The sequence below is a fragment of the Drosophila guanche genome, unplaced genomic scaffold (assembly GCF_900245975.1).
Source record: "Drosophila guanche unplaced genomic scaffold, DGUA_6, whole genome shotgun sequence".
NCBI lineage: Eukaryota > Metazoa > Arthropoda > Insecta > Diptera > Drosophilidae > Drosophila > Drosophila guanche.
The window spans coordinates 15,230-41,903 of NW_022995759.1; the positions used below are offsets into that span (position 1 = coordinate 15,230).

Consider the following 26,674-nt stretch of genomic DNA (forward strand, 5'->3'; position numbering starts at 1 on the left):
AGCTAAATGATGTGTATTTTAATGACAGTATTTTGAATTGTAACAAGTCTACAGCTTTTAAAAGTTACATTTAATTGTTTCATATATTAATTATAAATTGAAGAGTTCCACATTTTTCTGTTGGGTTTATAATTTCCCATGAAGACATATAAATATTATATATAAAGTAATTTTTTACAAAACTAAAATGTAAGAATGTAAATATTAATAAGGTACATTTTGTTGTATTTGGTATAGTACGAACCAAAGTTTAATATACATAACATACTGTATACACTCGTTCGGTAAATCGTGTACTATAAGTGATTATAAATAAGTATGGTGTATTGAATGAGTAAATTATTATATTTAAATCTAATCGTAAGCATTTCCTAATATTAATTGTTATATTTGTAAATGTAATTTAAAAAGGTTTTATACGGTTTATAAGACAGTAGCATGCTTTTGTGTGATAAAGAGCTCACACTAATGGACGACAATAACACTACCCGACACGATTTTCCCTTAAGGAACCAAACCAACTTTCTGAAAGACGCGGTGCTTAGAAATGGTCTGACGATAATTTAATGTTTTCACTAATATAACTTTTTTTTAGTTTTAAAAAAATGTTGGCCACGGTAATTTGTAATTTACATAAAAAAAATTAGTTTTGCATTTCAAAGCTTAATATTTTCCAGACGGTAAACTAAAACCACAAAGTGGCTGGGTTTAGTTTTTAGCTGCATTAAATAACTTTTCAGAATGGCAATGCGACAACCAGAAAAAATCATTAACAAATAATACCTGTTTTAAATATTCTTAAAAAAAAGTTCTGCCATAGAATAAAAACCATATTTTATTAAAAAATGTTAACGCCCTAAGTCTTTCTAAAAAAAAGTCGGTTTGGTTCCTTGAGGAAAAAAAAAGTTAGATTTTGTCGAGTAGTGTAATTCAACCGAAAATACATACTTTTTAACAGAAAATAGCATAAGATATAAAAATTCACGTCATGCTTATCATATTTTCAGAAGATAGCTTTTTATATCTGTTAAGGCATATGTACGTTAAAAGATTGATATCCATGGCGTTTTGCATGTCTTCTGTACTCAATTTTTCATGCAAAAGTTCTGCTTACTGGCTTAAAATCACTTCACGGATACTTTGAATCGTGATAATCAGAAATATCATTTTTTTAATTTAATTTCGCGATTTATGTTTTAGTTAAATTTAGTTTAAATTAGTAAAATGAACATTCTAATTCTTATTATAACTCTAAACAAATGGCTATTACTCTGACCACAGAATGTGTTTATATATGCTAAAACTTTTATATTGAATAGTAAAAATAAAATGTATTAACTCAATTTAATATATCAATCCAGTCACCAGAACTATGTATAGTTTTGTTATTAACGGCTTAATATAAACAAAATAATAAAACCCTTCCAAACACTCTCATAGTTCAAGAAATGGGAAATAACATGTTCTTCACATCTCTCCCAATAAATGAAATAATATTAAACGGTTCGTTCAAAATTAACCTGTTTTTCCAACCTATTAAAATGATTACATAAAGAGAATAGAAACAATTTTGTTAAATAAGTAAATAAACAGTTGTAAAATAAAAGTTAACTAAAATTTAAAAAATAAAAGAAACTCGCAATCTTTAAAACCAGCTTCCGCTTCCCAACTTCGAGCTTAGTCCTCCGATTCCTTTCCCCAACAAATTTCCAACGCGTCCAGCAACAACATTGGTGACAGCAGCAGCTTGAGCGGCAGCTACTTTTGATTTTGGTAGTCCCCTAGTCGTATTGGATTCTTCGGCAGTGTCTTCGTCATCCGCTTCTCGAATATCATCACAGGTACTGGTAATGCGTGAAGAACATCAACAATCTAACCTAGAACTTTCTTCAGTAATCTTTACTACTTACTCATCTCCTTCGCCTACTTCCGGCATCGTTAGAGAGCAGGTTGCCTCTTCAGTAGCCATACGAACAGACACCATCTGATACGCTTTAGAATTTAGCTTATCCTCCAATACTCCTTGCAGTTCAAAGTCGGAATATATTTTCTAAATATAAAATGGAAATAATGTTTCCGAGAAGGTGAGTTTTTTAGTTTTTAAATATTATGTTGTTATTAATGGTACTCGAAGAATTAGGGGATATATAAGATATGTGGTCGAAGTACATACATGCATAAGTGACACATAGAAAAAAACATTTCCAACTCATTAACACGGCTGAGCGCCTAGTCCTAGGTCCTAGGTCTCAGAGAGTTGAAAATCTGCTGTTTAAACAATTTTGAAGATAAGAGAAAACTAAAAATCCAATTCCGTAGGTAATGATCATATATGAATGATCATCAATGAATTTATGTATGCAGGTTTTGGTGTTTTGCTCTCCATTTTAAAATGTTAACGTTTTGTTGCAAGGTACACCGTGTCGGGATAAATAACGAAAAGGGACGTTTGAGACGCTTCTTACGCGTCACAACTTTTATACCCGGCACTCAGTCAGTGTACCTGTACCATTTTTTTTTTCCAATTTTACATTTGGCATTTTTGCTACACCTCACATCTACATCTACCTAACTTCTCACGCCTACACGCTATTTTCGCTCGCCCCCCTCCCCTAGAGCCGCACACTACGTCAGAGGCAGAGGCCGCACACTGCAGAAGTAGAGTGTGAATGAGAGAATCTAAAAAAAAACAACAAAAGCTGATGGACAGGGTGGGTTTAGCCACGGCAGAGGCCGCATACTGCAGAAGCAGAGTGTGAATGAGAGAATGTGAAAAAAGCAAATATAAGCTGCGGGTCGGGGTGGGTTTAGCCACTGCAAATTAACTTCTTCATTGTGGCTATAATAATGATTTACTCGGATCTCAATTTGGTGATCTGATAGATATGGTCGTTCCCTACGGAATGGCGTTTTTAGTTTTCTTTTCTCTTCAAAATTGTAGGTTTTGAGAGGTTTTCGATCTTTTGCGGGGCGGAAGAGGGCGGGGCTCATTTTTGAAATACACTTGTAACAGTGTGAGCATACAGAAGTCTGGATGCAAAATTTGGTTGCCCTATCTCTTATGGTCTCTGAGTACTAGGCGCTCATATGGACGGACAGACGGACGGACGGACAGACAGACATGGCTCAATCGACTCGGCTATTGATGCTGATCAAGAATATATATACTTTATGGGGTCGGAAACGTTTTCTTCTGTGCGTAACATACATTCACTTTGTGCACAAATACAATACACACTATTTACTCTTCGAGTACCGGGTATAAAAACGAGGACGTACGTGGAGGTACGTTTCTGCGCTGTGGAGCTACAGGACGACAGTGCATGCCGCATTATTGTATAAATACGTTCATGCAGAACAGAAATGTTTCTTATCTTCTTTACAAATTGACAAAATGAGTACGCAGTAAAATATAATCATCTATTAATCTTAACGATCTTAAACGAATATTGGGTCGACTGAAAATAAAGCTAATCTGAGAACTGTGTTTAACTGATTAGTAACCCACTTACTTAGCGGGTTTAAAATCCGCTCACGTAAACGTGTATTAAAAAGGTGCCTGATACTATCATCCGCTATTCTCCACGTACGCAAACGTACTGATAAACATGAATATGTGAGTGCGACCACGGCGTCAGATAGATACTTTGATATAGATAATTCCTTAGCTTTCGTGGTGTACATCATAGGAGAGGAAATAACATTTCTGAAAACAACAAAAAACTCACCTTGATAATATGAGATATAGATGAGACTTGTGCATAGTGCAGTGCAGTATCCGAACGTTCCGACAGCCAATTGTTGAGCATAATAACTTGCTGTTTGTACCATTGCTCAAAGAAATTGAGTGTCCATAAGTCGTCACCAATTTTCCCACGTATTTGGTCCATGTTATTCCGTAAGAAATTCACGTATCCCTGGCCCAGATCCTTTCCGGAGCTTGAAACATTTGTAAAACTGAGAATTGAACCAATCAAGCTTCCTTCGTCGTATCGAGCTAATTTTGACAAAGTCGACTCTAGCACTGACATAAGTTTACCACTTAGCCCTTGTGTCATCGCTACATTCGCTTTGTCGATTTGGTCGTCGATTTTAGCATGGAATTTATACTAAGAAATAGTTAATTTTAAATGTAAGACTTCCAGCTGTAAATGAGTTTTGTAATAAATGAACTTACCAAGTCAATGCCATCAATAGTCGTCAGTTTAAAGCTTTGATTTTTAGCATCTAATATCACATTTACCATGGCGCACATCTCGGATGGTATAATATAGTCTGTTGATATGAAAGCAATATTTTTTTTCAGCCATGACTGAAAAGACGAATCAGTTCGTTGTATGCACTGCTCAATCATATCAACCGCCATCATTTTTAACCGCTGTTCTAAATGTTGTCGAAGCTCCGCATCTGGCCAATGCAAATCCCTTATGAAGGACTGCAGAGCGTCTAGCTTCCAGAAGAGATCCTCGGAAGTGGCACATCCATTTCTAAGCAGATCATATTCAAAATTAAAAATAAATCTCACTATGTGGTCAACAATGAAGAACATGTTTTAGTCTACAATAATACACTAATATTTAAAAAGGCGTTATATTTGTTGTAACCTATAATAAACGTGTCTTTATTCTAATCTAAAAGTAAAGCATTCGTTTTGGAAACAAATTCCATTACACTTTTGCGTAATTTATCATTACCGATTACGCAACAATTAAATAATGGTCCTGTACTAAAACAAAGCTGGTTTTATTTTTTCTTTGACACTACCTCTCCCTAAAATATATATTTAGCCTTTATTAAATAAAATATAGTTTCATTGAATATAATACTGTAGAATCTCGAAAGTAAGAACTCTCCAAAATTTTAAACCAATTTTAAACCGAGCATTATCAGATATAGAACAGAAGGTCAAAACAAATATAATAAATTGAAAATTCAAATTATTAACAATTGTTTCTATGATTTATAAAATCGTATTTAATATTTTTTGTTTGATAAATTAAGATCATAATAAAGAATTTTTTAGATCTTATTTAGAAATTAGAAACCCGAGGAAAATAGTAGTGTGTAGTGGTTCAACATTTTGGCTGCGACAGATTTTCGCGTTATGTGTGGGCGGAAGGGGGCAAGACGAAATTTCGAAAGGCAAGTGTAAGTTGCTCTGGGTCTTACAGTCTGTTAGTGCTAGGCACTCATCAGCACGGACAGACAGACAGACAGAGCCCTGTCTGTTGATTCTGATTTTACGCACATTGCTTGGACCACAAATCTAATATACCCCTTGCCTCTTCAAGTACCGAGCTTTCAAAAATTTGCTGATTTTACGTTTGGGCTTAAAGATAACACACCGACACGATGTTTCCTCAAGGAACCAAACCCACTTTTTATGAAAGATATGGGACTTAGAACAAATGATACATTGTGTCCTCTACCTTTTGTTATTTACAAGTGCATTCATTCGGCGTCGTTAAAGATATTTATCATCAAAATCATCAGAAACATTAATATTTCTGTTCGGGTTTTTTAGCTGCATTTATACAGCCAGATTTAAGTTAAGCTATGTGAAAAAAAGCCGAAACCACTGAAAACCCTTACACAAAAAATACCAGACTTTAAAAATTCTTCATAAAAAGTTCTGCCATCGGAAAAAACACAATTCAATAAAAAAACTAAATGCCCGATATCTATGAGTAAGATCTATGAGAAAAAGTTGGTTGGTTCCTTGAGGAAATTTTAATTAAACGTATGACCTTGAAAAATATTTTTAATTTTCCGTGATAGAATTGGTATACCTGAAGGTAAAGCAATTCAAACTTAAAGTCTTCTACCATATTTAAAACTTTTCCAATTTTATTTTTGTTTTGTATTGTATGGTCCTACTCGTGAACTCTATAGTGGCAAAATTAGATTTACATTTGAAGTACCTAAAGAATATTTGTTTGGTGTACATACTTAACGGGTAAAACGTTTCTAATCAATTATTTCGTTAGCAATGTGCAAAGAGAATTTCGTGTTAATTGCCGTCAACTTATCACTTGTTTTTGTTTTTATAGCTATAATTAGCTATAGCTATAGCTTATAGCTGTTAAAGTAGACACTTATTGTAAATACCCATGTGAAGTATTCCTCCTAGATATATTGATGATGAACACAAATATATTTACTAATCTATTTTGTATCAATCAATAAATTCTTTCACCAGCAATTTACCCAAAGAGAGTTTAGTCATATTTCGTGTTTTCATGGTTAACTTTGTTAAGTTAAGACATTGGTGGAAAGATTTTAATTTGACTTGCATTAACACCCCATTTGAAATTTATAAGAATGTAATTACTGTTTACCGATAAATTTGTATATTCCACACAAAATTAAACAGGTAATTTGTTCCAATAAATTAATTAACATTAATTAAGAAAAACCAAGAGTTCTATAAATTGTGTGTTATATTGTATTTGTGGTGGGAGCAATGCGCGTAACGCACAGAAGGAAACGTTTCCGACCCTATAAAGGATATATATTCTTGATCAGCATCAATTGCCGAGCCGATAGAGCCATGTCTGTCTGTCCGTCTGTCCATCTTGTTTGTCGGCTAGTTCTCAGAGACTATAAGAGCTAGAGCCACCAAATTTTGCATACAGACTCCTATACTTCCACACTGTTACAAGTGAATATATACATAAAATGTACTTACACACATACATATATGCTGACTGAGTACCGGGTTTAAAAGTTGTGACGCTTACGAAGCGTCTCACACGTCCCCCCTTCTTTACTTTTCTACTCGGTTGTTTTCACAAATGTGAACCTATTCGTTTAACTTTCTTTTGGCTAAGCCAAATTAATTTCAATTTTTTGTTATATTGAATTCAAACGACTCTACATTTTTTTACCGATAAATTAATTCATTTTAAGAGATTATGTAATTTTTGTTCAATAAATTAATTTATTATAAACTAACTAGAAATTAATTCATATTTTTTAGTACCACTCTGGGCAATGGGGTAAACGGGGAGGACTATTGTGAAAAGCTGCATGCAGAGTCACTACTTTTATATCCAGGTACTCAGTCAGTATATATCGGAGCATACCTTGTCGAATTTTATAATTTTTTATGCTTGTTTTTGTTTTGTTTTACAGCTGTAATTTACATCTACACTCCGTTTAAGCTTAAACCGTAGATTTGCGTCCAAACTGCAGTGTTAATTTTGCCCCGCCCCGCGTATAATCAATTTTATTTTCAAACTCTCATCCGAGAATATAATGAATGACCACTCAGAATGCACTTTGTTTGTGCTGCTTAGTATTGCTATAGTACTACTATAGTACTATACTATAGTATAGTACTATTCGAAACATAATCCAACTTAATAGCTTTTGTCTTGTTTTTCATTGTGCATCATCTAATATTTATTAAAAAAAATGAATAGTCCAATCGGGGATAAGAACTATTAAACATCAAAAATATATTTATCTGCCTGGTTTTGAGACTATGATATCATAATTTTAGGGTACGCTTCTTACGCGTCACAACTTTTATACCCTGTACTCAGTACACCTTAGTGGTTTTTTCAAATTTTACATTCAACATTTTTTCTACATGTTTCATCTAGATCTACTTCTACACCTACATTACTTCTCACGCCAGAACGCTCTTTTTTAGGCCCCCTCCCTAAGACCCGCACACTACACGGAGCAGAGTGTGGATGAGAGAATGTGCAAAAAACAAAAAAAAAAGGTGCTGGACGGGGTGGGCGCAGCCACTGCAAATTAATTTCTGCATTCTGGCTATAATAATGATCCAATCTCATCCAAATTCGGTGATAGATATGGTAATTTCCTCCAGAATGGAGATGGAGATTTTCGCCCTTTGTAAGGGCGGAAGGGGGCTGGGCTCATTTTTGAAATACAATTGTAACAGAAGTCTGGATGCAAAACTTGCTTGCCCTATCTCTTATGGTCTATGAGTACTATTCGTTCATAAGGACGGACAGACGGACGGACGTACAGAGAGACATGGCTCTATCGACTCGGCTATTGATGCTGATCAAGAATATATACTTTATGGGGTCGGTCACGTTTCCTTCTGTGTGTTACAAACATCCGTTATTCCCCACAAATACAATATTTACTCTTCGACTACCGGGTATAAAAGAAACAAAGATCAATTCATTCTTGATGGCAGCGTATAAACGAAATTACCAATGGATATACGGAATTGAAGATCAAAAAAATTTGAACCTGCCTCAACTTCTAGTAAAATTAAAATTAAAATAAAGATTGCTTATGCTATCATGCCCTTGTCAGGGAAAAATGTATCTCGTGGATTTAAAAATTATGAGGTGAAAAACAAAAATACATAGAACTCTGTTAAAACTATCAACAAGAATTTTTATTTACTAAATGTATATTTTCGGTTAATAATGAATATAATTGTGAACTTCTAGTCAGCTACAATGCAGTTGACATTGGCTTAATATTTAAATCTTGTGAGATGCATATGAATTATGCTGGCAAGTTGCAAGAAATTTTTGGCAATGCATAAAATTTGGCAGAAAACAAAACGCAAAACGAAATGCAATGACAATAGTTTAATCTACGTATATTTATAAATGGAGTTTTTTTAATTTAAAAACCTCATATCGTCGGTGGCGGTTGTTGCAACTGATTGCCTTGGTAGCTTCGGCACATAAAAATTGACTTGATCTTTCTTGCCGCTGAGTAGCGTTGATGGGTTGAGGGCCGCTGTATTGAGAGCCTGGGCTGCATTGTTTAATGCTGCAGGGTTCAAAGCAGCGTTAATCCTATATATTCATAGAATAAAAAATAAATAAATAAATACAACATAAACTATCCATTTAAAATATGAATATAAAATGATTCAAAGCAAGACGGTCCTTAAACATAACAGTTATTATTAGTTTATGTGCAAAAGCCCTTGGACTTTTCGATCTAACTACCTGTTTAACCAATTGCTAAAAAACTCAAAGTTATCTTTGCTTTTAATCATATAAATAATAATCTTCTGTATTTGTGTGAATTGAATAGAATAAAAATAGTTTTTTCTGTAATTAATTCTTATGTAGTTGCGCCTTGGTTTAAATATGTATTTATTTACATGGGATATGGAAATATTTATCTATTATTCTTACCCTTTGCTCTCCCAGCGTTCTTTCTCAAATCCTTTATGAATGGATTGGGCTATTGAAGATTCCATAAGATCCACATACCTCACAACTAATGGTGCAAAAGTATCGCGCAGGTGCTGATGAAAGCGACCATTGCGCAAGTTATCTGTAATCGGAGTTTTGGTATTAATAATACTCGAACATAATTTGTCTGGTAGATTTGGGGCTCTCATTGCCATATCCTTCTGATTCCCAAATTAGGATCTGATCGGAGCATTATTAAAACCAGAGTGAATCAATGCATTTGGAGTGGCTACCCACCCAACCGCTCCAGCAGTGCTTCAGCTTGCTCATTCCTCTGGCACAGTAGAACGAGCGAGAAGGGTGGTTGGTGTGAGAAGTGATGTACATGACAGAAAATCAAAAGTCATCATCATAAGTACATCAATAGCCAAGTCGATATAGCCATGTCCGTCTGTCTGTCCGTCCTGATGAGCGCCGAGTACTCAGAGACCATTAAAGCTAGAGCCTCCAAATTTTGGGAGGCCGCACACTGCATAAGCAGAGTGTGAATGAGAGAATGTGAAAAAAACATCAAAAGCTGCGGGACGGGGTGGGTTTAGCCACTGCAAATTAATTTCTTCATGCTGGCTATAATAATGATCCAATCTGATCTCAATTCGGTAATCTGATAGGTATGGTCATTCCCTACAGAATGTCGTTTTTAGTTTTCGTTTATCTTTAAAATTGTGGATACATCAGATGTTCGCCCTATGCAGTTACGGAAGGGAGGGGTCGAAAGTTTGAAATACTTCTAACAGTGTGATAGAGTGTGATTAGAGCCATCTGGATATATTTTTTGGTGTCTTTAGATTTTGTAGTCTCTGAGATCCGCTAAACAAGACGGACGGACAAACAGATATGGATATATCGACCTGGCTATTGATGCTGATCAAGAGTATAAACTCTTCATGTGGTCGGAAACGTTTCTTTCTCTGCGTTACATACATCCACTTTTCCCCAATATAACTCTTCGATTGCCGGGTTTAAAAAGGAAATATGGTTCGAAGCGGAAAAATTGTTGTTTTATTACACTGCTCCTTTGTTAACGCAACTTTGATCGATCAACATTATCTTGATCGGTTCGTTCGCGTTGTTAGATGGTGAACTGGACACCCTTCCGTACTGCACATATTAAATGAAACTGCGTTAATTTTTGCTTTCGTTGTCAGTGTGTTGTCTCGATTTAAATGTGTGTTTTTGTTGGATCCTCCTTTTTTTGAAAGATATGGAGCTTAGAAATGGTGTGATAATATTTATAACCTTCCGCTCCCGCAAAAGGGCGAAACCAAACCTACCCAAACCTACAATTTTGAAGATAAAAGAAAACTAAAAACGCTATTCTATAGGGAATGACCTTATCTATAAGATCACCAAATTGAGATCCGATTAGATCATTAATATAGACAGACTAAGGAAATTAATTGTCAGTGGCTAAACCCTTATGTAGCTTATATTTGTTTTTTTCACATTCTCTCATTCACACTCTGCTTCGCGATTGGATCATTAATACAGACAGAATAAGGAAATGAATTTCCAGTGGCTAAACCCTTATGTAGCTTATATTTGCTTTTTTCACATTCTCTCATTCACACTCTGCTTCGCGCAGTTTGCGGCCTCTGCCTCAGCCGTACCTCTGCCTCTACCTCTGCCGCGTCTCTGCCGTGACTCCGCAGTGTGTGGCTCTAGGGAGGGGTGGCAAGCTAAAAGAATGTGTTGGCTTGAGAAGTGTCGTAGATGTAGATGACAGATGAAGATTTGACAAAAAACCGCTAAGGTACAGATGTACACAAGTATACAAGTTATGACGCGTAAGAAGCGTTTCACACGTCCCTTCTCGTTTTTTTTTCTATGGCAGAACTTTTTTTTAAAGAGTGTAAAAAAACTGGTATTTTTAAGGCTTTTTTTTTAGAGGTAGCTCTTCTATTTTTCACATAACTTAAGTATCTTAAATCTGGAAATAGAGTTTTTAAAATCGAAATTGTGTTAAAAAATCATCATCTTTGCATATAAAATACTTACACTGACAAGCAAAACTGTAACACGAGTTCAAGATTCTCACTTCAGAGGTCAGTATCTTCGCTTCGATTTAATGCAGCCTCAAGATCTTCTGTTTGTTTTGTGGGTGACTTACTTAACTATGTGTTTAGAAATTTTAGACATTTAAAAATCCAGAAGAAATATGGTAAAGAAAAATGGGAAAGAAGCCCAGTGTTGCAGTTTTGCACAGCGGTTATATTTTAAACAAATAATTTACTTGGTGCCTGAAACAGATGGTCAGATGAACTACAAATTAATGGTTTCGAGTCAGCCGGACTCTTAAGTTCTTTGACTAGAGATCTCAAGATCCATATAATATTGTGGCGGCTCAATTATGGTCTGTGTGCGCCTTAATTAAAATGGAGCTGATTCCTTGGTGGTAAACGATAGAATATTGCGAAATATTTAAGCATTCTGAAACAGGATCTCCCAGGGTTCATCGGTAATTTTGGTCTTCAGATATGAATACTAATTCAAATTTATTACTCCATGTACAATCGTAGCTTTCAAAATATGCAGACCCTCCATATAGAATTATGGAGTTGTGGACGAATGGTAAGGACGAATGGTACGAAGTGCACCCCTGCATCGGTGCAACGCTGCTCTCTCAATGCAAATCGCATTGGGAGCTAAAAACGAGAAGGGACGTGTGAGACGCTTCTTACGCGTCATAACTTTTATACCCTGGACTTAGTATATCTGTTCCTTATTGGTTTTTTTTCGAATTTTACATTTGACATTTTACATTTTTTGTACAGCTGTCATCTACATATAAATCAAAATAACTTCTCACGCCAACACCCTCTTTTAGCTCGCCTCCCTCCACTAGAATGGAATGAGAGAATGTTCGAAACACAAAAGATGATGCTGGAAGGGTTGGGTTTAGCAACTGAAAATTCATTTCTTCATTCTGGCTATATTAATGATAAAATCCGATTCCAGTTTGGTGATCTATAGGATCCCTTCCCCACGGAATGGCGTTTTTAGTTTTCTTTTATCTTCAAAATTGTGGTGAAATTTTCGCCTTTTGTGTGGGTTGGGCTAATTTTTGAACTACACTGGTTTCAGTGTGAGCATACTGTCTGGAGGCAAAATTCGGTGGCTTATATCTTATAGTCTCTGAGAACTAGCCGATAAATTGTAGGTTTGAGAGGTTTTCGCCCTTTTTCGGGGGCGGAAGAGGGCGGGGCTCAGTGTGAGCATACAGAAGTCTGGATGCAAAATTTGGTTACCCTATCTCTTATGGTCTCTGACTACTAGGCGCTCATAAGGACGGACAGACGGACGGATGGACGGACAGAAAGACATGGCTTTATAGATTCGGCTATTGATGCATATGAAGAATATATATATATATATATATATATATGTATTATAATTTATTATTATTGTTATTATATTATATTTTCGGAAACTATACACTATACACTTCGAGTACCGGGTATAAAAAAATAATCGCTACCTCTGAAAAAAACATAAATGAACGAGAAGTGACGTGTGAGACGATTCTTACGAGTCACAACTTTTATGCCCTGCACTCAGTATTAAATCCGTACCTAAGTGATTTTTTTTTAATTTTAAATTTTTTCTTCATCTGTCATCTACATCTACAACACTTCTCACGCCAACACGCTTTTTTAGTTCGCTCCCCTAGAGCCACACACTGCAGAGGCACGTCAGAGACAGAGGCCGCACACTGCAAAAACAGAGTGTGAATAAGAGAATGTGCAAATAACAAAAAAAAAAGCTGCGCGGCGGGGTGGGTTTAGCCACTGAAAATTAATTTTTTCATTTTGGCTATAATAATACGGAATGGCGTTTTTAGTTTTCTTCTATTTTTATAAGCTACTCGGTACTCGAAGAGTAAATAGGCTATATTGTATTTGTGGGAAATAACGGATGTTGGTAACACACAGAAAGAAACGTTTCCGACCCGAAATATATATATTCTTGATCAGCATCAATGGCCGAGTCGATATAGCCATGTCTGTCTGTCCGCCTGTCCGTCCTAATGAGCTCCTTTTATCTCGCCCCCTCCCTAAGACCCGCACACTACACGGAGCAGAGTGTGGATGAGAGAATGTGCAAAAAACAAAAAAAAAGTGCTGGACGGGGTGGGCGCAGCCACTGCAAATTATTTTTTCTGCATTCTGGCTATAATAATGATCCAATCTCATCCAGATTCGGTGATAGATATGGTCATTTCCTACAGAATGGAGATGGAGATTTTCGCCCTTTGTAAGGGCGGAAGAGGGCTGGGCTCATTTTTGAAATACAATTGTAACAGAAGTCTGGATGCAAAACTTTATTGCCCTATCTCTTATGGTCTATGAGTACTATTCGCTCATAAGGACGGACAGACGGACGGACGTATAGACAGACATGGTTATATCGACTCGGTTATTGTTGCTGATCAAGATTATAATATACTTTGTGGGGTCGGAAACGTTTCCTTCTCACTTTTCCTTTCCACAAAAATACAATATACCCTAGTTACTCTTCGAGTACCGGGTATAAAAAGCCATTTTATACTGAAGAAGAGTTTTCACGCCTCTCACTAATATGAACTAATATCAAATAACTAAATAACTAAAAACTAAAACATTGTTTTATTTGGAAGTTATTAATTTTTGCCACAAGAAGTGGTAAAATTCCCCATGGTGCAAAGAGGTGGACGCACACATACATCTAAAAGACACGTTCGGCTCAGCGAATGAGGGAACTCATATAGCGAAACCGTTTTAAAATATGGTAACATGCAACAGATTCTTGTATGACTTCATGGAAAGACTACATGCAAGCTCTGTTCAATACTCGAAAAATACTGAAAAAATACTACAATTGAAAAGAATCATAAAATATTTCGGTATTTAACGGATAATACGCGTTTGATTGTTTTTCGACTTTGGTAAAAACCACCGCAAAAAAATCAGCACAGCGGAAACAGTGTCAAGTAGAGTTTTAAGACGACATTACCTTCCAACTCGGATTGTAACCGGGTTGAGCAAAAACTCAAAATGCATTAATTTGAAAGCCTACACTTTTTTTTTTTTTTTTTTTAGCACGTCTGGACGGTGATATGCAATAACTGCACCATCAAGTGTTCCATGCGACACCAAGCCAAAGCCTGTTACGCGCGGAACCCAGAAGAGGGGCGCTGCCGCATGACGCGCGGCGCGATTAACCGAACAGGTCGCGAGCATGCAGGAAAGATAGATTTTAGGCTAATATTCGAGGAAAATTTGAACTAAACACAACTTAACTAGATCAACATAGCTAAGAAACAAGACAAAGCTAAAATGAAACTAACTAAGGGAGGGGTAGGCTAGTATAAGAGATTTAAGAAGAGGAAGGGAGTTAGTCGAGGATATAATGTGATAGAGGGAATTATAATCCGAGCATAAAACCCTAAAGGGTTCGGCCTAAAAGGCCTAAAGGCATAATTCGATCTGCACAGTGGAAGGAACAAAGGAATATAGTTTCTAGTGGGTCTAATGGGAATCGTGGCTCAACAAGTCAGGGCTGTTTACATCCCCCTTGATCAACTTGTGCATAAAAATTACACCAAGCATTTTTCTACGACTAACTAGGGATGGCAGAAGATTAAAAGAAGTCTACTGCGGTAGGATGGCAGTCTCACAGTTGCATCCCAGTTTTTGCCCCGTAGGGCAAATAATAAAAAGTCTGTACTGATTCAATACGGTCCTGATGTATGTTGTACTGAGGGCAAACAAGCGAGATAAAGGGAGTCTTCGTTATATAGGGGTCATCATATTCCTTTGACCACCTCTTTATAAACCCAAGCACACCCATGGCTTTATTTACCGTGGTAGAAATGTGTTCAGAAAACTTTAAATTGGGGTTTAGTTTAATACCTAGATCATCAATCAATGTAATTCTCTCAAGAGAACTACCGCAGAGGGTGTAAGGAGCCAGGGAGGGGCTGGAGCGATACAAAGTCATTACATTGCACTTCGAGGCATTACGGTTTCGTTCTCTTTCCTAGTGACCAGACGTGTTTTTGTTTTGCGCTCCGTATTTTCCTTTCTATTTTGGATAAACACCCGGGTTTTTTTCGAAATAATTCTTCTCATAATTACTGAATAGGTTGCCACTTTTCTTACGTATCCTAATACGCGAGTGCATGCCTATTATTTGTTTAAAATTAAAATTTAATCGTATTCATTTGTGGGTCGGTTAGTTGTGTGTTTGTGCTTTTTCTTTTTGTAAGTACGCCCTCACTAATAGTCTCTCTCTTGTAGTTGCGCTTCTGCCTTTCACTCTCTAGCTCGAGTAACTGTTCTCCCTCTCTCGCTCTCAATACTTTCTGTGCAGTAGCGCGCGCTCACTGTTTTAGCTGCCGCTGCGCTTGTTCTTCTCTCCTTTCTGCGCTCATCTGTTTTCGATCCCGCATTAAGCATTGCTTTAAGAACTTTGTCGGCGCACTGGTCCCATTGCTATTTGTTTTGAGAAAATTATTTTTATAATGGAATACGTGGTTGTGTGTTCCGCTAAGGCTTGCAAAAAGCAGATCACCCACGACCAGCCGATCATCCCTTGCTGGCTCTGCGATAACGTAGTGCACGCAAAATGTATTGGGTTCTCAGGCCTCGTGGGTGACGCAATTTCGAAGCGTAATGGTCTGCATTACAGTTGCGAGGCATGTCGGTCTATCGAGAATGACATGGTCACGTTTATGAGGCAGACGCGAAAGGGCTTTAAGGAGCTGACCGTGGGCTTTAAAAAGCAGTACGATCGGCTTCTAGCCATGGAATCTCAATTCAGCAGTTTTAAGGTGCTGAGTGAGTCTCCTAGGCGAAAAAGGTCACTCCTCGTGATCTGCAAGTGCCTGTCCCTCGACCGTTCGCTGCTGATCAACTGTCTCCGTCCACTCCGATAGTGCAGCAGCTAATTTCTTTCGCTACTCCAAGGGCAACGACAACAGCCGGTGATCAAGTTTCGGCTACCGAATCGATCATCTCGGAGAACATGCAGCCAGTTAGTACTGTAGCGTCCGTGTCTGTCGAGTCCTTCCAAAGCCCATCCTATATATTTCGATCCCACCAGTTAATAAACGACCCGGACCACCGAATATTGCCGTCACAGGTACCAGATCTGTGGTGCCAAAACCTCTGGTTGGAGTCCCACCGAAGCGGCAAGTTTTTGTCTCTCGGCTTGCCACTGACCTCACATCTAATGATGTAACTGCTTTTATACAAAGCAAAATAAAAGCCGTTGGCTTAAAGGTGGAGAAGTTTAATTTCTCTTATGACAGGGAGATATCCTCTTTCAAGATTAGAGTGTCTCCAACTCATTTCGAGACCATTTGCTCTTACAAATTTTGGCCAGATCACCTGGTTGTAAAAGAGTTTAAGGCTAAGAAGAAAAATAGGCCCCCCATAACTCTTCCTAGTAGTGAGGCCAGTGCTCCTTCCTCCTCTGCTCCATCCACCTCTTTCCACTGCAATTCCTTGCAGTCAAAAAAACATCCCTCTTTGTAGCCTATCAAAATGCTCGCGGCTTACATAGTAAGCTGAGCACTCTTTTTATGGATAGTTTCACATTTTTATCCCATGTTTTATGTGTTTACCGAAACCAGGTTAAAGCCGGACATTCTTAGTTTCGAAGTTTTGGTAGATCGGTACACAATTTATAGGAATGATCGTTTGTCTCGACGTGGAGGAGGGGCTCTGATTGCAGTAAACTCTTACTTTACGTCGGAACCTTTCATAGTTCAGGTCTCACAAGACCTGGAATTCCTCTGTGTTAGACTGATTCTTCCCGGCCAGTCTATTTATGTCACTTGCTCGTATATTCCACCGACTTCGGATGTATTAATATACGAGCAGCACTTGTCCGCCTTAAAAACCATTTCTTCCTCGCTATCTGATAAAGGCCATTTAATAGTTCTTTGGGATTTGAACCTGCCAGGTACTGTCTGGTCTTCGGTTAACGAGTCAAACAACCTTGTGCCCATGTCACGACATGAGTTTATTGATGGCTTATTAGAACTGTCCCTGTCTCAAGTCAACCATGTAAAAAACTCCTTGGGTCGATTGCTTGATCTGTGCTTTGTCTCGGATCCGACCGTAGCGTTGTTAACACGAGCACTCCCGTTCACTATACCTGAAGACTGCTATCATCCTACTTTCGAAGTGTCGATAGATATTGGACCTACTGTATCGGATCGTGCGGGTAGGCTATCCGTAAAGCCGAGTTTACGAAGCTCAATAACTTAATTAGAAATTTTGATTGGTCCGCTCTGTACTTGTGCACTGACGTCATTGAAGGCACAAACATTTTTTACAATGTACTTGACACAATTTTTGACACGTGTGTCCCACTTTCATGTCCGACTAGATCTGCGAAACCTCCTTGGTTCACCAAAGAGTAGTTATCCAGTCTAAAGAACCTAAAATCAAGACTATTTAAAAAATCTCAAGAAGTTGGTTCTCCCTCTTCAGTTCGGGAGTGCCGGGTATAAAAGTTGTGACGCGTAAGAAGCGTCTCACACGTCCCTTCTCGTTTTTGCATGGTTTCTACATTTGTATATCCTGTGTCCCCTTATTATATCCGCTACTCCAAGAGTAAATAGTGGATGTATGTAACGCACAGAAGGAAACGTATCCGACCCCATAAAGTATATACGTATGCATATTCCTAATCAGCATCAATACCTGAGTCTATATCTGTCTGTCTGTCGGTCCGTCTTGTTGAGCGAATGGATCTCAGAGACTATAAAAGCTAGAGCCACCAAATATTGCATCCAGATGGCTGTATGGCTCACACTGTTACAAGTGTAATTCACAATATCGACTCGACTTTATTGAGTCGGAAACGTTTCCTTCGTGGCGTTACATACATCCATTTTCCCCCACATATACAATATACACTATTTACTCTTCGAGTACCGGGTATAACAAACAGATGTACTACTGAGTACCTGTTATAAACGTTGATGTTCCGCGTAAGATGCGTTTGTGCCTTCAATAAAGTACACAAGTACAGAGCGGACCAATTAAAATCCCTAAAATTAAGCAGTGTCCTTTTAGTTCTACATTGAAGAGCATATGCTCTTACAAGAACCTATGGTTTGTAAAAGAAATTTCATAACATTAAAATAAATATTTGTTTTTTAAACTAAAATCCCTATTTTTCGTTGAATAATGTGAAAAGTTTTTTTTCCGGAATAAGATATTCTATTTTCATATTCATATATTTTTGTGTATCCAAATCACTTACATAGATGAAAGTAACACCGTTAGGTTAAGTTAAAACTTAATAGAATGTACTACTTACCGTCTGCCCTTAAATAATCATTAAGAATTTGAAATAAGGGAAACGAATCCCACGTATCAGGCGCCTGTTCTGATAAAACGCGATCCATGTCAACTGCGAAAAGAGACCAAAATATTTCCGCATGTTCGACCAGCAGATCGCTAAACCAAGCAAATGCCTAAAGAAAGGAAATGTTAATATTAATAATATATGGAACATATGTCAAAACAATATCTTTATATATGTATGTATCTCTTTGAAATTTGTTTAGCAAACAAACACTGAAGCTGCGTTTGAAAACTAATTTGTATGGTACACAATTCGTAGCTCTTAAATTTGAAGCTAATAAAATATGCTCAATATAGTATAAAAATAAAATTTTTTTTGAGAAAATCGACGAATTTTAAAAACTATTTTAAGTATTTTTGGTTAAAAAGTAAACATCATCGATAATAAAAAAAAAGTTTAAGTACTTTAGTACAAGCACATGGTACAGCAGACAATTAATACCTTTACAAATAATTATATATTTAGATAATAATTATACTTATAATAATAATAATCATAATAAGGATTTTTGAACGCTGAATCACAGCACTATTTTAGCAAGCTATTGGACATTTCATATTTAGTATAAAATACATTTTTTTTTTACAAATTACAAAAAAAAAAAGCCTATAATATTCATACATACTATTCATAAAAATATTAGGGCCTCACCACTTTCAAAACTTTTTTAAAACACTGCCAGTCTGTCAGGTAGAATGTTAGCAATGCAAATCAGAAGAAGCCCCGTCTCATAAGGCTCAGCACAGCTTATGTACACTAAGCACTACTATTTTATGAACAGCAGCTTTCATTTGTACGATATTTTTTACGATTTTGGGTGGAAATCGGATTTCTGTGAATTCAAAACAAGCTTTGTTGACTATCTGATCAAGTAATTCAATTTTACTCTCATCAGTCGAAAGTATTTTTCTTCATTGTGACCAGCCCACATGAGTTTTTGCTAATTGAAATCGGGAACTTATTTGACATCTTGAACTTACATAATGCAATCAGTCATATCACATACAGAATTTTTGTTTCATATTTTTTAAGGTTAGGTCTTAAGGAAATCTTGGTCTTGCCTTCAATCATCTTCGACCATTGCAGCTAAAAGCACATCCATCTAAGTTTTCAATTCCGTTTTACCTCTTGCCTTTAGTTGAGTCAATCTCTTATGGGTCCTCTTCTGCCGGAGCAATGTTATGTATTTCTACGTACCAAAAACAAAAGACGGGGCTATGTTCGAAAATGTTTTTCATCCAAATTTTCAAAACATAAATTAAGCCTACCAATGGTGTCTGTTAAAATAGATTAGTTTGCTCTGGTTTTACATTTTTACAAAGTATGTACACTCAGCACTACTATTTTTATGAACAGCAGCTTGATATGAAGATGGAATAAAAATATAACGGAATTGCTTATGATTTGTCTTGCGTACATTCCAGTCGATTCATACAGATATCATTTGTTTTATTCGACAGACTGGAAGTGTCTCTAAGAAGTGGTGAGGTGCGGCACTACTGTTTTTTAGCAGCACTAAGTTTGTAAATAAAAAGCGGGAAATGCAAAACGATTACGTTTATACGACAATAAAAGTTTCTTGACACAGATTGATAGACTTAAAAAAAAAAAAACCCAAAAAGCATATGAACAATATTTCTATGTATATTTTTACAATTTACTGAGAAAAGAACTACAGTTAGGAACAGAATAACATAAACAGCGGTTATCAGCGGACAACTGGTGCAACAATTATTTAAGCATACCCCAAACTTTTAAAATAAGAAACAAGATTCAGTCTAGTCTATAATGCTAACGAAAGATAGTGCATGCAGTTCATATGTACGTTTAATAATAGAACAATAAAAATAGAACAAATAATTTGAAGACAATTATCATGATTGAAAACTTTGAGCGATGCGTCACTACAGAAAAAGTCGCTAATGTTTACAGCCCAGTGCTCTGTAGATAACATTGCGAGCTCATGGATATACGCGTGTATGTATGCATGTGTATATAATATACTTATATTGTATAATATCAAGTTGATTAAATCCCTATCCCTAAAACGTATTTGTAACTGGTTTGTACGTGCCGTTGGTACTGGCGATGTGTAGACCGCGTGTGTTGGCATACAGTAACGAAATGATGATCCATCAGTAGATGTCCCTGCAGCTATAGCCTGTTCAGTTGTGCCAATGATTCCATGGCTGGCGGAGGAACCAAGTTCGCTGATACTGTGTTCTCCTGAAACATCACCATCTTCCTTACGCGTTCTAATTTTTTCCACTTTATCGTGTCTGCGCAGCTAAATAAATCGGGCATATGGTGTTAAATAGTTGTATTAAAAAAAGGCAATCCTTTCACAAAGCCTTATTTATTTAACATATAAATACATATGTAGGTATATATATATCTTGTTATACATTGTTTTATGTAAAAGCAGGATGTGGTCTTTGACACAGACTTAAACGATTGAGTTACCGAACTAAGCTGGCATAAAAAGACGTTAGACATGATGTAATGACGTGAACTCCTGTTATCATTTGTTAGAAATTCCGACAGTTCATATTCCAAAAATCAATCAACTAATGCCTGGCAAAAGTTCGTACATTGTGATGAATGGTATAATTTCATGGCTATTATATTTATACCCTGTACTCGAAGAGTAAATAGGGTATATTGTACTTGTGCACAAAGTGAATGTATGTAACGCACAGAAGGAAACGTTTCCGACCCCATAAAGTATATATATTCTTGATCAGAATCAATAGCCGATTCGATTGAGCCATGTCTGTCTGTCCGTCCGTCCGTCTGGCCGTCCGTTCTTCCGTCTTGTTGAGCGCCTGGATCTCAGAGACCATAAAAGCTAGAGCCACCAAATTTTGCATCCAGACTTCTGTATGCTCACACTGTTACTAATGTATTTTAAAAATGAGCCAAATGGGCGAAAACCTCCCGAACCTCCCTTTTAAAGATAAAAGAACACTAAAAACGCCATTCCGTAGAGAATGACCATATCTATTAGATCACCAAATCGGGATCCGATTGGGTCATTATTATAGCCGCACTGAAGAAATATAACATATATATATTAAATAACACACTATGCTTCGCGCAGTGTGCGGCTCAAGGGGAGGGGGGTCGAGCTAAAAGAGCGTGTTGGCATAAGAAGTGATATAGATGTAGATGTTGATGAAAGATGTAGAAAAAATGTTAAAACCGTTAGGGTAAGATGTTCTACTGAGTACAGGGTATACAAGTTGTGACGCGTCAGAAGCGTCTCACACGTCTCTTCTCGGTAAATATAACAGACGTACGTTAAGTCAACATAGTTACAACTACAACTGTTGCTATATTTTATGTTTGTTTATTGCTCCAAAAGATCTGATTGGGTCATTATTATAGCCGCACTGAAGAAATATAACATATATATTTTAAATAACACACTATGCTTCGCGCAGTGTGCGGCTCAAGGGGAGGGGGGCGAGCTAAAAGAGCGTGTTGGCATGAGAAGTGATATAGATGTAGATGTTGATGAAAGATGTATAAAAAATGTTAAAACCGTTAGGGTAAGATGTTCTACTGAGTACAGGGTATACAAGTTGTGACGCGTCAGAAGCGTCTCACACGTCTCTTCTCGGTAAATATAACAGACGTACGTTAAGTCAACATAGTTACAACTACAACTGTTGCTATATTTTATGTTTGTTTATTGCTCCAAAAGATATTTGATAGTTTTTCCAGATATACAAAAAGAGATGAAACAGAGGTTACATTAAAAATAAAAGACTATTAGATATATAAAACAATATTGGTATATATATATATATATATATATATATTTGTATATATATATCTCTATTATTCATTCAGTATTATCTGGAATATTTAGACACAGAAAATAAAACATACAATACATACACATTATTAAAACAAATAGCAATCGTATAATACACGTGAACACATGTTAAAAACCGAAACGTTACAAGCCAAGATTTTAGAGTAGTGTTAAGTGATAATAGACATCCATTGATTATAAAAAAACATTTAAATTAATTGCAATTTTATTTACAAGTTTACAGGTCCACAGACAAGGAAAGGGGATTCACGCGTTTTAAATTAAGTACGAGTATGTAGTATGTACAGCCCAGTTGAACATAGCTTTTTTAGTATTTAATATCGATTCCCGATTTTGTATTTAAATTAGAAAACCACACGATTGAGCAGTAAATATTATTTGTAAGAGTTTTAAAGAATTTGTGCGTCTTCCTGTCTAGACTTCCTCCATGGAGATATAATTTTGTTCTTCCTAGAAACAAAAACGCGTTTCCGACAAATACTGGGTGTTACCCGATCTGCTGTACGTACGTTGTTAACGAAAAGCACAAAAAAGGAATATGCTCAGTGTCAGCCGGATGGCTTAAAAACGGACCATCTTTTATAGAAAGAGACAGACGTACATGGCTTTATCGACTGTGATCATCAGTCTCATAATCAATATGTATTCAAATATATTTAAATGTTGTTTAACGGCGTTTGTGGTTATATTATATTTTGTGGAACTAGTGTTATGATATTTTCTTTGTATATTTGGTAGGTATGCGAAAAAGAAATACAGTATTATGCTACTTTTTTGGCTCGACATGGTATTTAGTCGGTTGGTTTTCAGGTATGTTTTCCGCTGATCTGAGTACGTAACTGCGTAGAGCCAGCACGAAACAGTCTGTCGAACAAAAAACAGGGTAGATTTCTAATCGTTTGTACTTGAATCCTATCCCGAATTCGGTTGACCGAAAATTTAGCGCATCTGAGTACTGGGCTATATGCAGGAACGCAAACGAAGTCCACAAAAGTAGCGGAAGCGGCTGTGGACTAAGAGAATAGCTGTCCCACAGTTGAGAAATATATAGTTGACAATTATTCCTGGAGTGAAAAATGTGGATGCATGACAAAACTTTGCGAAAAACAAAGAAATTCGAATTTTCAGCGTGTCTAGAAGATAGCAGTTGAGGCAGGACAATGTCTTTTACAAATCCGTTAAAAGATCATGGGAAAATCACAATACTACTCGTCATAGTAAAATGTTGTCCTTTTTAAAATGGAACAACAATTGTCTTTGTTTACAAAACACAGGTACATCTTCAGAGAGACCATGCACGTTTTAACTGCCATGTTCACCCTGTTAAAAAACACAGCCGAGTCGTAAGAGTGATTATGAACGTTTCAAGGACAGCATATAAAAATGCATGAAAAGTTTGTCGGGTTCCTTTATGAAAAAATCGCGTCGGATAGTGTATTTATAGCCAGATTGATGCAATTATTTGGCTATAGCTACCCCATTACCCTGAAGCAACTCTACATATTCTTACTCATTTTCTCTCGCTCGTAAACTCTTCCTCTTGTAGAGTGTGGCACGTGCGACGCGTCTCACAACGTTCCTCCTCGTTTTTTTATAAGTCCAAATATGCTAAACAAAATTTTAACAAAATCCAGAATGAATTGATAAATTGTTTTGAAGGTTTCATGGCTGTGAAAGGTTTAAATACCGATACCAAAACCTAGCGAACGATTTCAACTAGATAAAGATAGTGTGAGTGTGAACATACTACACTTTTGTGAGTCCCAATCACAAGAGAAATGCGTTAGTCGAAATCAACAATAAATATTATGGGACCATCCAGTTTCGTTGTAGCGATTAAATACAAAAAAAAAATGTACACCTGAGAAAGTGCTTTCAATCGGTGCTGTGGACAAAACACGTCCCCAATGTCATGCTGCAGTTCAAACATCAGTCAGATGATAGGACAAGTGCAACTTCCTGAAATTGACATCTTATCATAACCATTCAAAGGGAAGCTCATCGACACGGATCAAAATTCATACCTATAGTATATATATTTACGATCCAAAACTATTTTTAAAACATTGATTATATGGTCCCGTATATATGTATGTGTCGCGTTTAAACGCGTTAAACGTTTCTCATTTTATTATTTTCATTTTACATCATCTAAAATTTGTACCATCTATTTTAAAATCAAAAGATATTCATATTCATAGATTTATGTTAAACCAAGGACAGGCATGAAACATACATCTTCATACTTTTTTACCATATTTATAAAGAAAATTATACCCGTTTATAAAATTCAAACAACTTTTAGACTGAAGCAGGCGTTCAACATAAAAGATTTAATGATTCGGTAGCTAGTGATTCACAAGTTAACGAATTTACACTTAAAAGTATATAGTTATGCGTATATTTTTGAAAAAATATAGATGTGGATGCATTTTTATACTTATCATTGGATAATAAACTAAAGACAGAAAGTGAAACAAAGCCAAGCGATGTGTTTAAATTGACAAATAAGACAACTTACTTCTCCATAGTGTTCTTCGTTTTGTTGTAGCAAATCAACGCATAGTTCGGCTAGGTGTATTAAGTCCTCTAGTTTTTTTGGTGGCGGTACGATAATTTCTCCACGCAAATCATCTGAGGGTTGATATTTTATAAGTACATAAGTATGAATAAATTCATGCACTTATGTATATGCATACACACCTTCAATTTTTGCTTTATTGGAGAGTCGTGTGTAATTTACAAGGGCAGCTGTCTCTAAGCTTTTTTTAATCATTTGTCGAACCTCTTCCGGTGGAACAGGAGTGACTATATCTTTCATCAATACTCTCTCTAACAAGGATAGTGTTGCTTTTAATGCACCTTCGGGACGTCCAAAAGGAAAGCAATATCTAAAATTGGTTATTTGAAACTCTAGTAACTGACGCAGGCGTTCTTTGATCTCGGCAAACTTCTCCTTCTCTTCATGGGTTATGCTTCCCACTCCATCAGGTCTACAAAAATGTTTGAAATTGTATTTAATGACAAGCGACGAAGCAATCTTACCTATTGCCGTGAACGTGGCTAGCGCAGAAAGCAAAAGAATAGTGAATCAGCGTCGGATCTATCATATGCTGTTTTTCAGCACGATCCAATAGGTCCGAAAGATAACATAAGTGTCTATAGCATCCCCGAACACCATAACGTGCGCAATATTCATCTAAAACAAAAACTTGACCAGGACTAAACCATCCCTGCACAGATACTTGTATTTGTTAGAAAAATATTCCATAAATGAAAAAAAAATCGACAGTTAATCTACTTACCAGAGATGCGTACGGATCGTTAAGTCTATACTCGAGGGTTAAGTTTTGTAAAGTTTTAAAAAGCGTAGCATGATCATATGTGCAAGGATCAGCACTTATATAATCCTCCATGCCATGCTTTCGTGCTTTATCAGCATCTAAATGTACGAAAAACAAATAAAGGAAAACAAATTACGCTTAAGTTATTTATCGCTTATTCAAGGGTACTCGGCAGATTGTATAAGTAAGGAAAAATATTTCAATGCTTTTTATACCTTTACATCTCAATTTTTTCTATATTAGTTAAACCTAGCGACCAAATAAAGGTCACTCAAAAATTGCATGAAGTTGTTCCTTCTCTAGTCAGTTGTTTTCTCAAATGCGAATAGACTACGCTTAATATCATAGTCATAAACTTAACGAAGAGAAACGATGTGAGTCGAGCTGGAAAGCAATATTTAAAATTAGACTAGTACTCGAATGTGAAACGAAGGAACGAAGCGATTGCAATTTCTCTGAATTTTCTCCCCCTTCTGCCCCGCAAAAATGCGAAAACATCTCAAATCAACAATTTTGAAGATAAAAGAAAACTAAAGACGCCATTCCGTAGGGAATGGCCATATCTATCAGATCACCAATTGGGATCCGATTGGATCATTATTATAGCCAAAATTAAGAAATTAATTTGCAGTGGCAAAACCCACCCTGTCCCGCACCTTTTGTTATTCTTTTCAAGTTCTCTCATTCACACTCTGCTTCTGCTTCACTCGGCCTCGGCCTCTGCCCCTGCCGACTTTTAACCCACCCCGTCCCGCAGCTTATATTTGTTTTTTTTTTGTGTGCGGGCACTGCCTCTGCCGCGAGTCTGCAGTGTGTGGGTCTAGGGAAGGGGGGCGAGCTAAAGGAGCGTGTTGGTGTGAGAAGTGTTGTAGATGTAGATGACAGATGAAGAAAAAATGTCAAATTTGACAAAAACACCG

General features: G+C 36.6%; 1 protein-coding gene across 8 annotated transcripts in view; it reads right to left on the minus strand.

Moving 5' to 3' along the window:
• Positions 1 to 646: 646 nt before the first annotated feature.
• LOC117590600 (calcium-dependent secretion activator) overlaps positions 647 to 26,674 on the minus strand; it is a 46,249-nt gene continuing 20,221 nt past the window's right edge. For 4 of the 8 annotated variants that reach the window (XM_034283373.1, XM_034283367.1, XM_034283368.1 and 1 more), the window contains 12 exons: positions 25,716 to 25,852; positions 25,456 to 25,643; positions 25,114 to 25,403; positions 24,932 to 25,044; positions 20,644 to 20,856; positions 18,522 to 18,678; positions 9,147 to 9,288; positions 8,631 to 8,798; positions 4,178 to 4,487; positions 3,729 to 4,109; positions 1,911 to 2,050; positions 1,646 to 1,844 (listed from right to left, as the gene is read on the minus strand). In XM_034283373.1, coding sequence (XP_034139264.1) covers positions 1,646 to 1,844; positions 1,911 to 2,050; positions 3,729 to 4,109; positions 4,178 to 4,487; positions 8,631 to 8,798; positions 9,147 to 9,288; positions 18,522 to 18,678; positions 20,644 to 20,856; positions 24,932 to 25,044; positions 25,114 to 25,403; positions 25,456 to 25,643; positions 25,716 to 25,852 — 2,438 coding nt within the window. Of the gene's footprint in view, positions 1,845 to 1,910; positions 2,051 to 3,728; positions 4,110 to 4,177; positions 4,488 to 8,630; positions 8,799 to 9,146; positions 9,289 to 18,521; positions 18,679 to 20,643; positions 20,857 to 24,931; positions 25,045 to 25,113; positions 25,404 to 25,455; positions 25,644 to 25,715; positions 25,853 to 26,674 lie in introns of all 8 variants that reach the window. The other 4 variants (XM_034283370.1, XM_034283374.1, XM_034283371.1 and 1 more) reach the window with 4 other exon arrangements.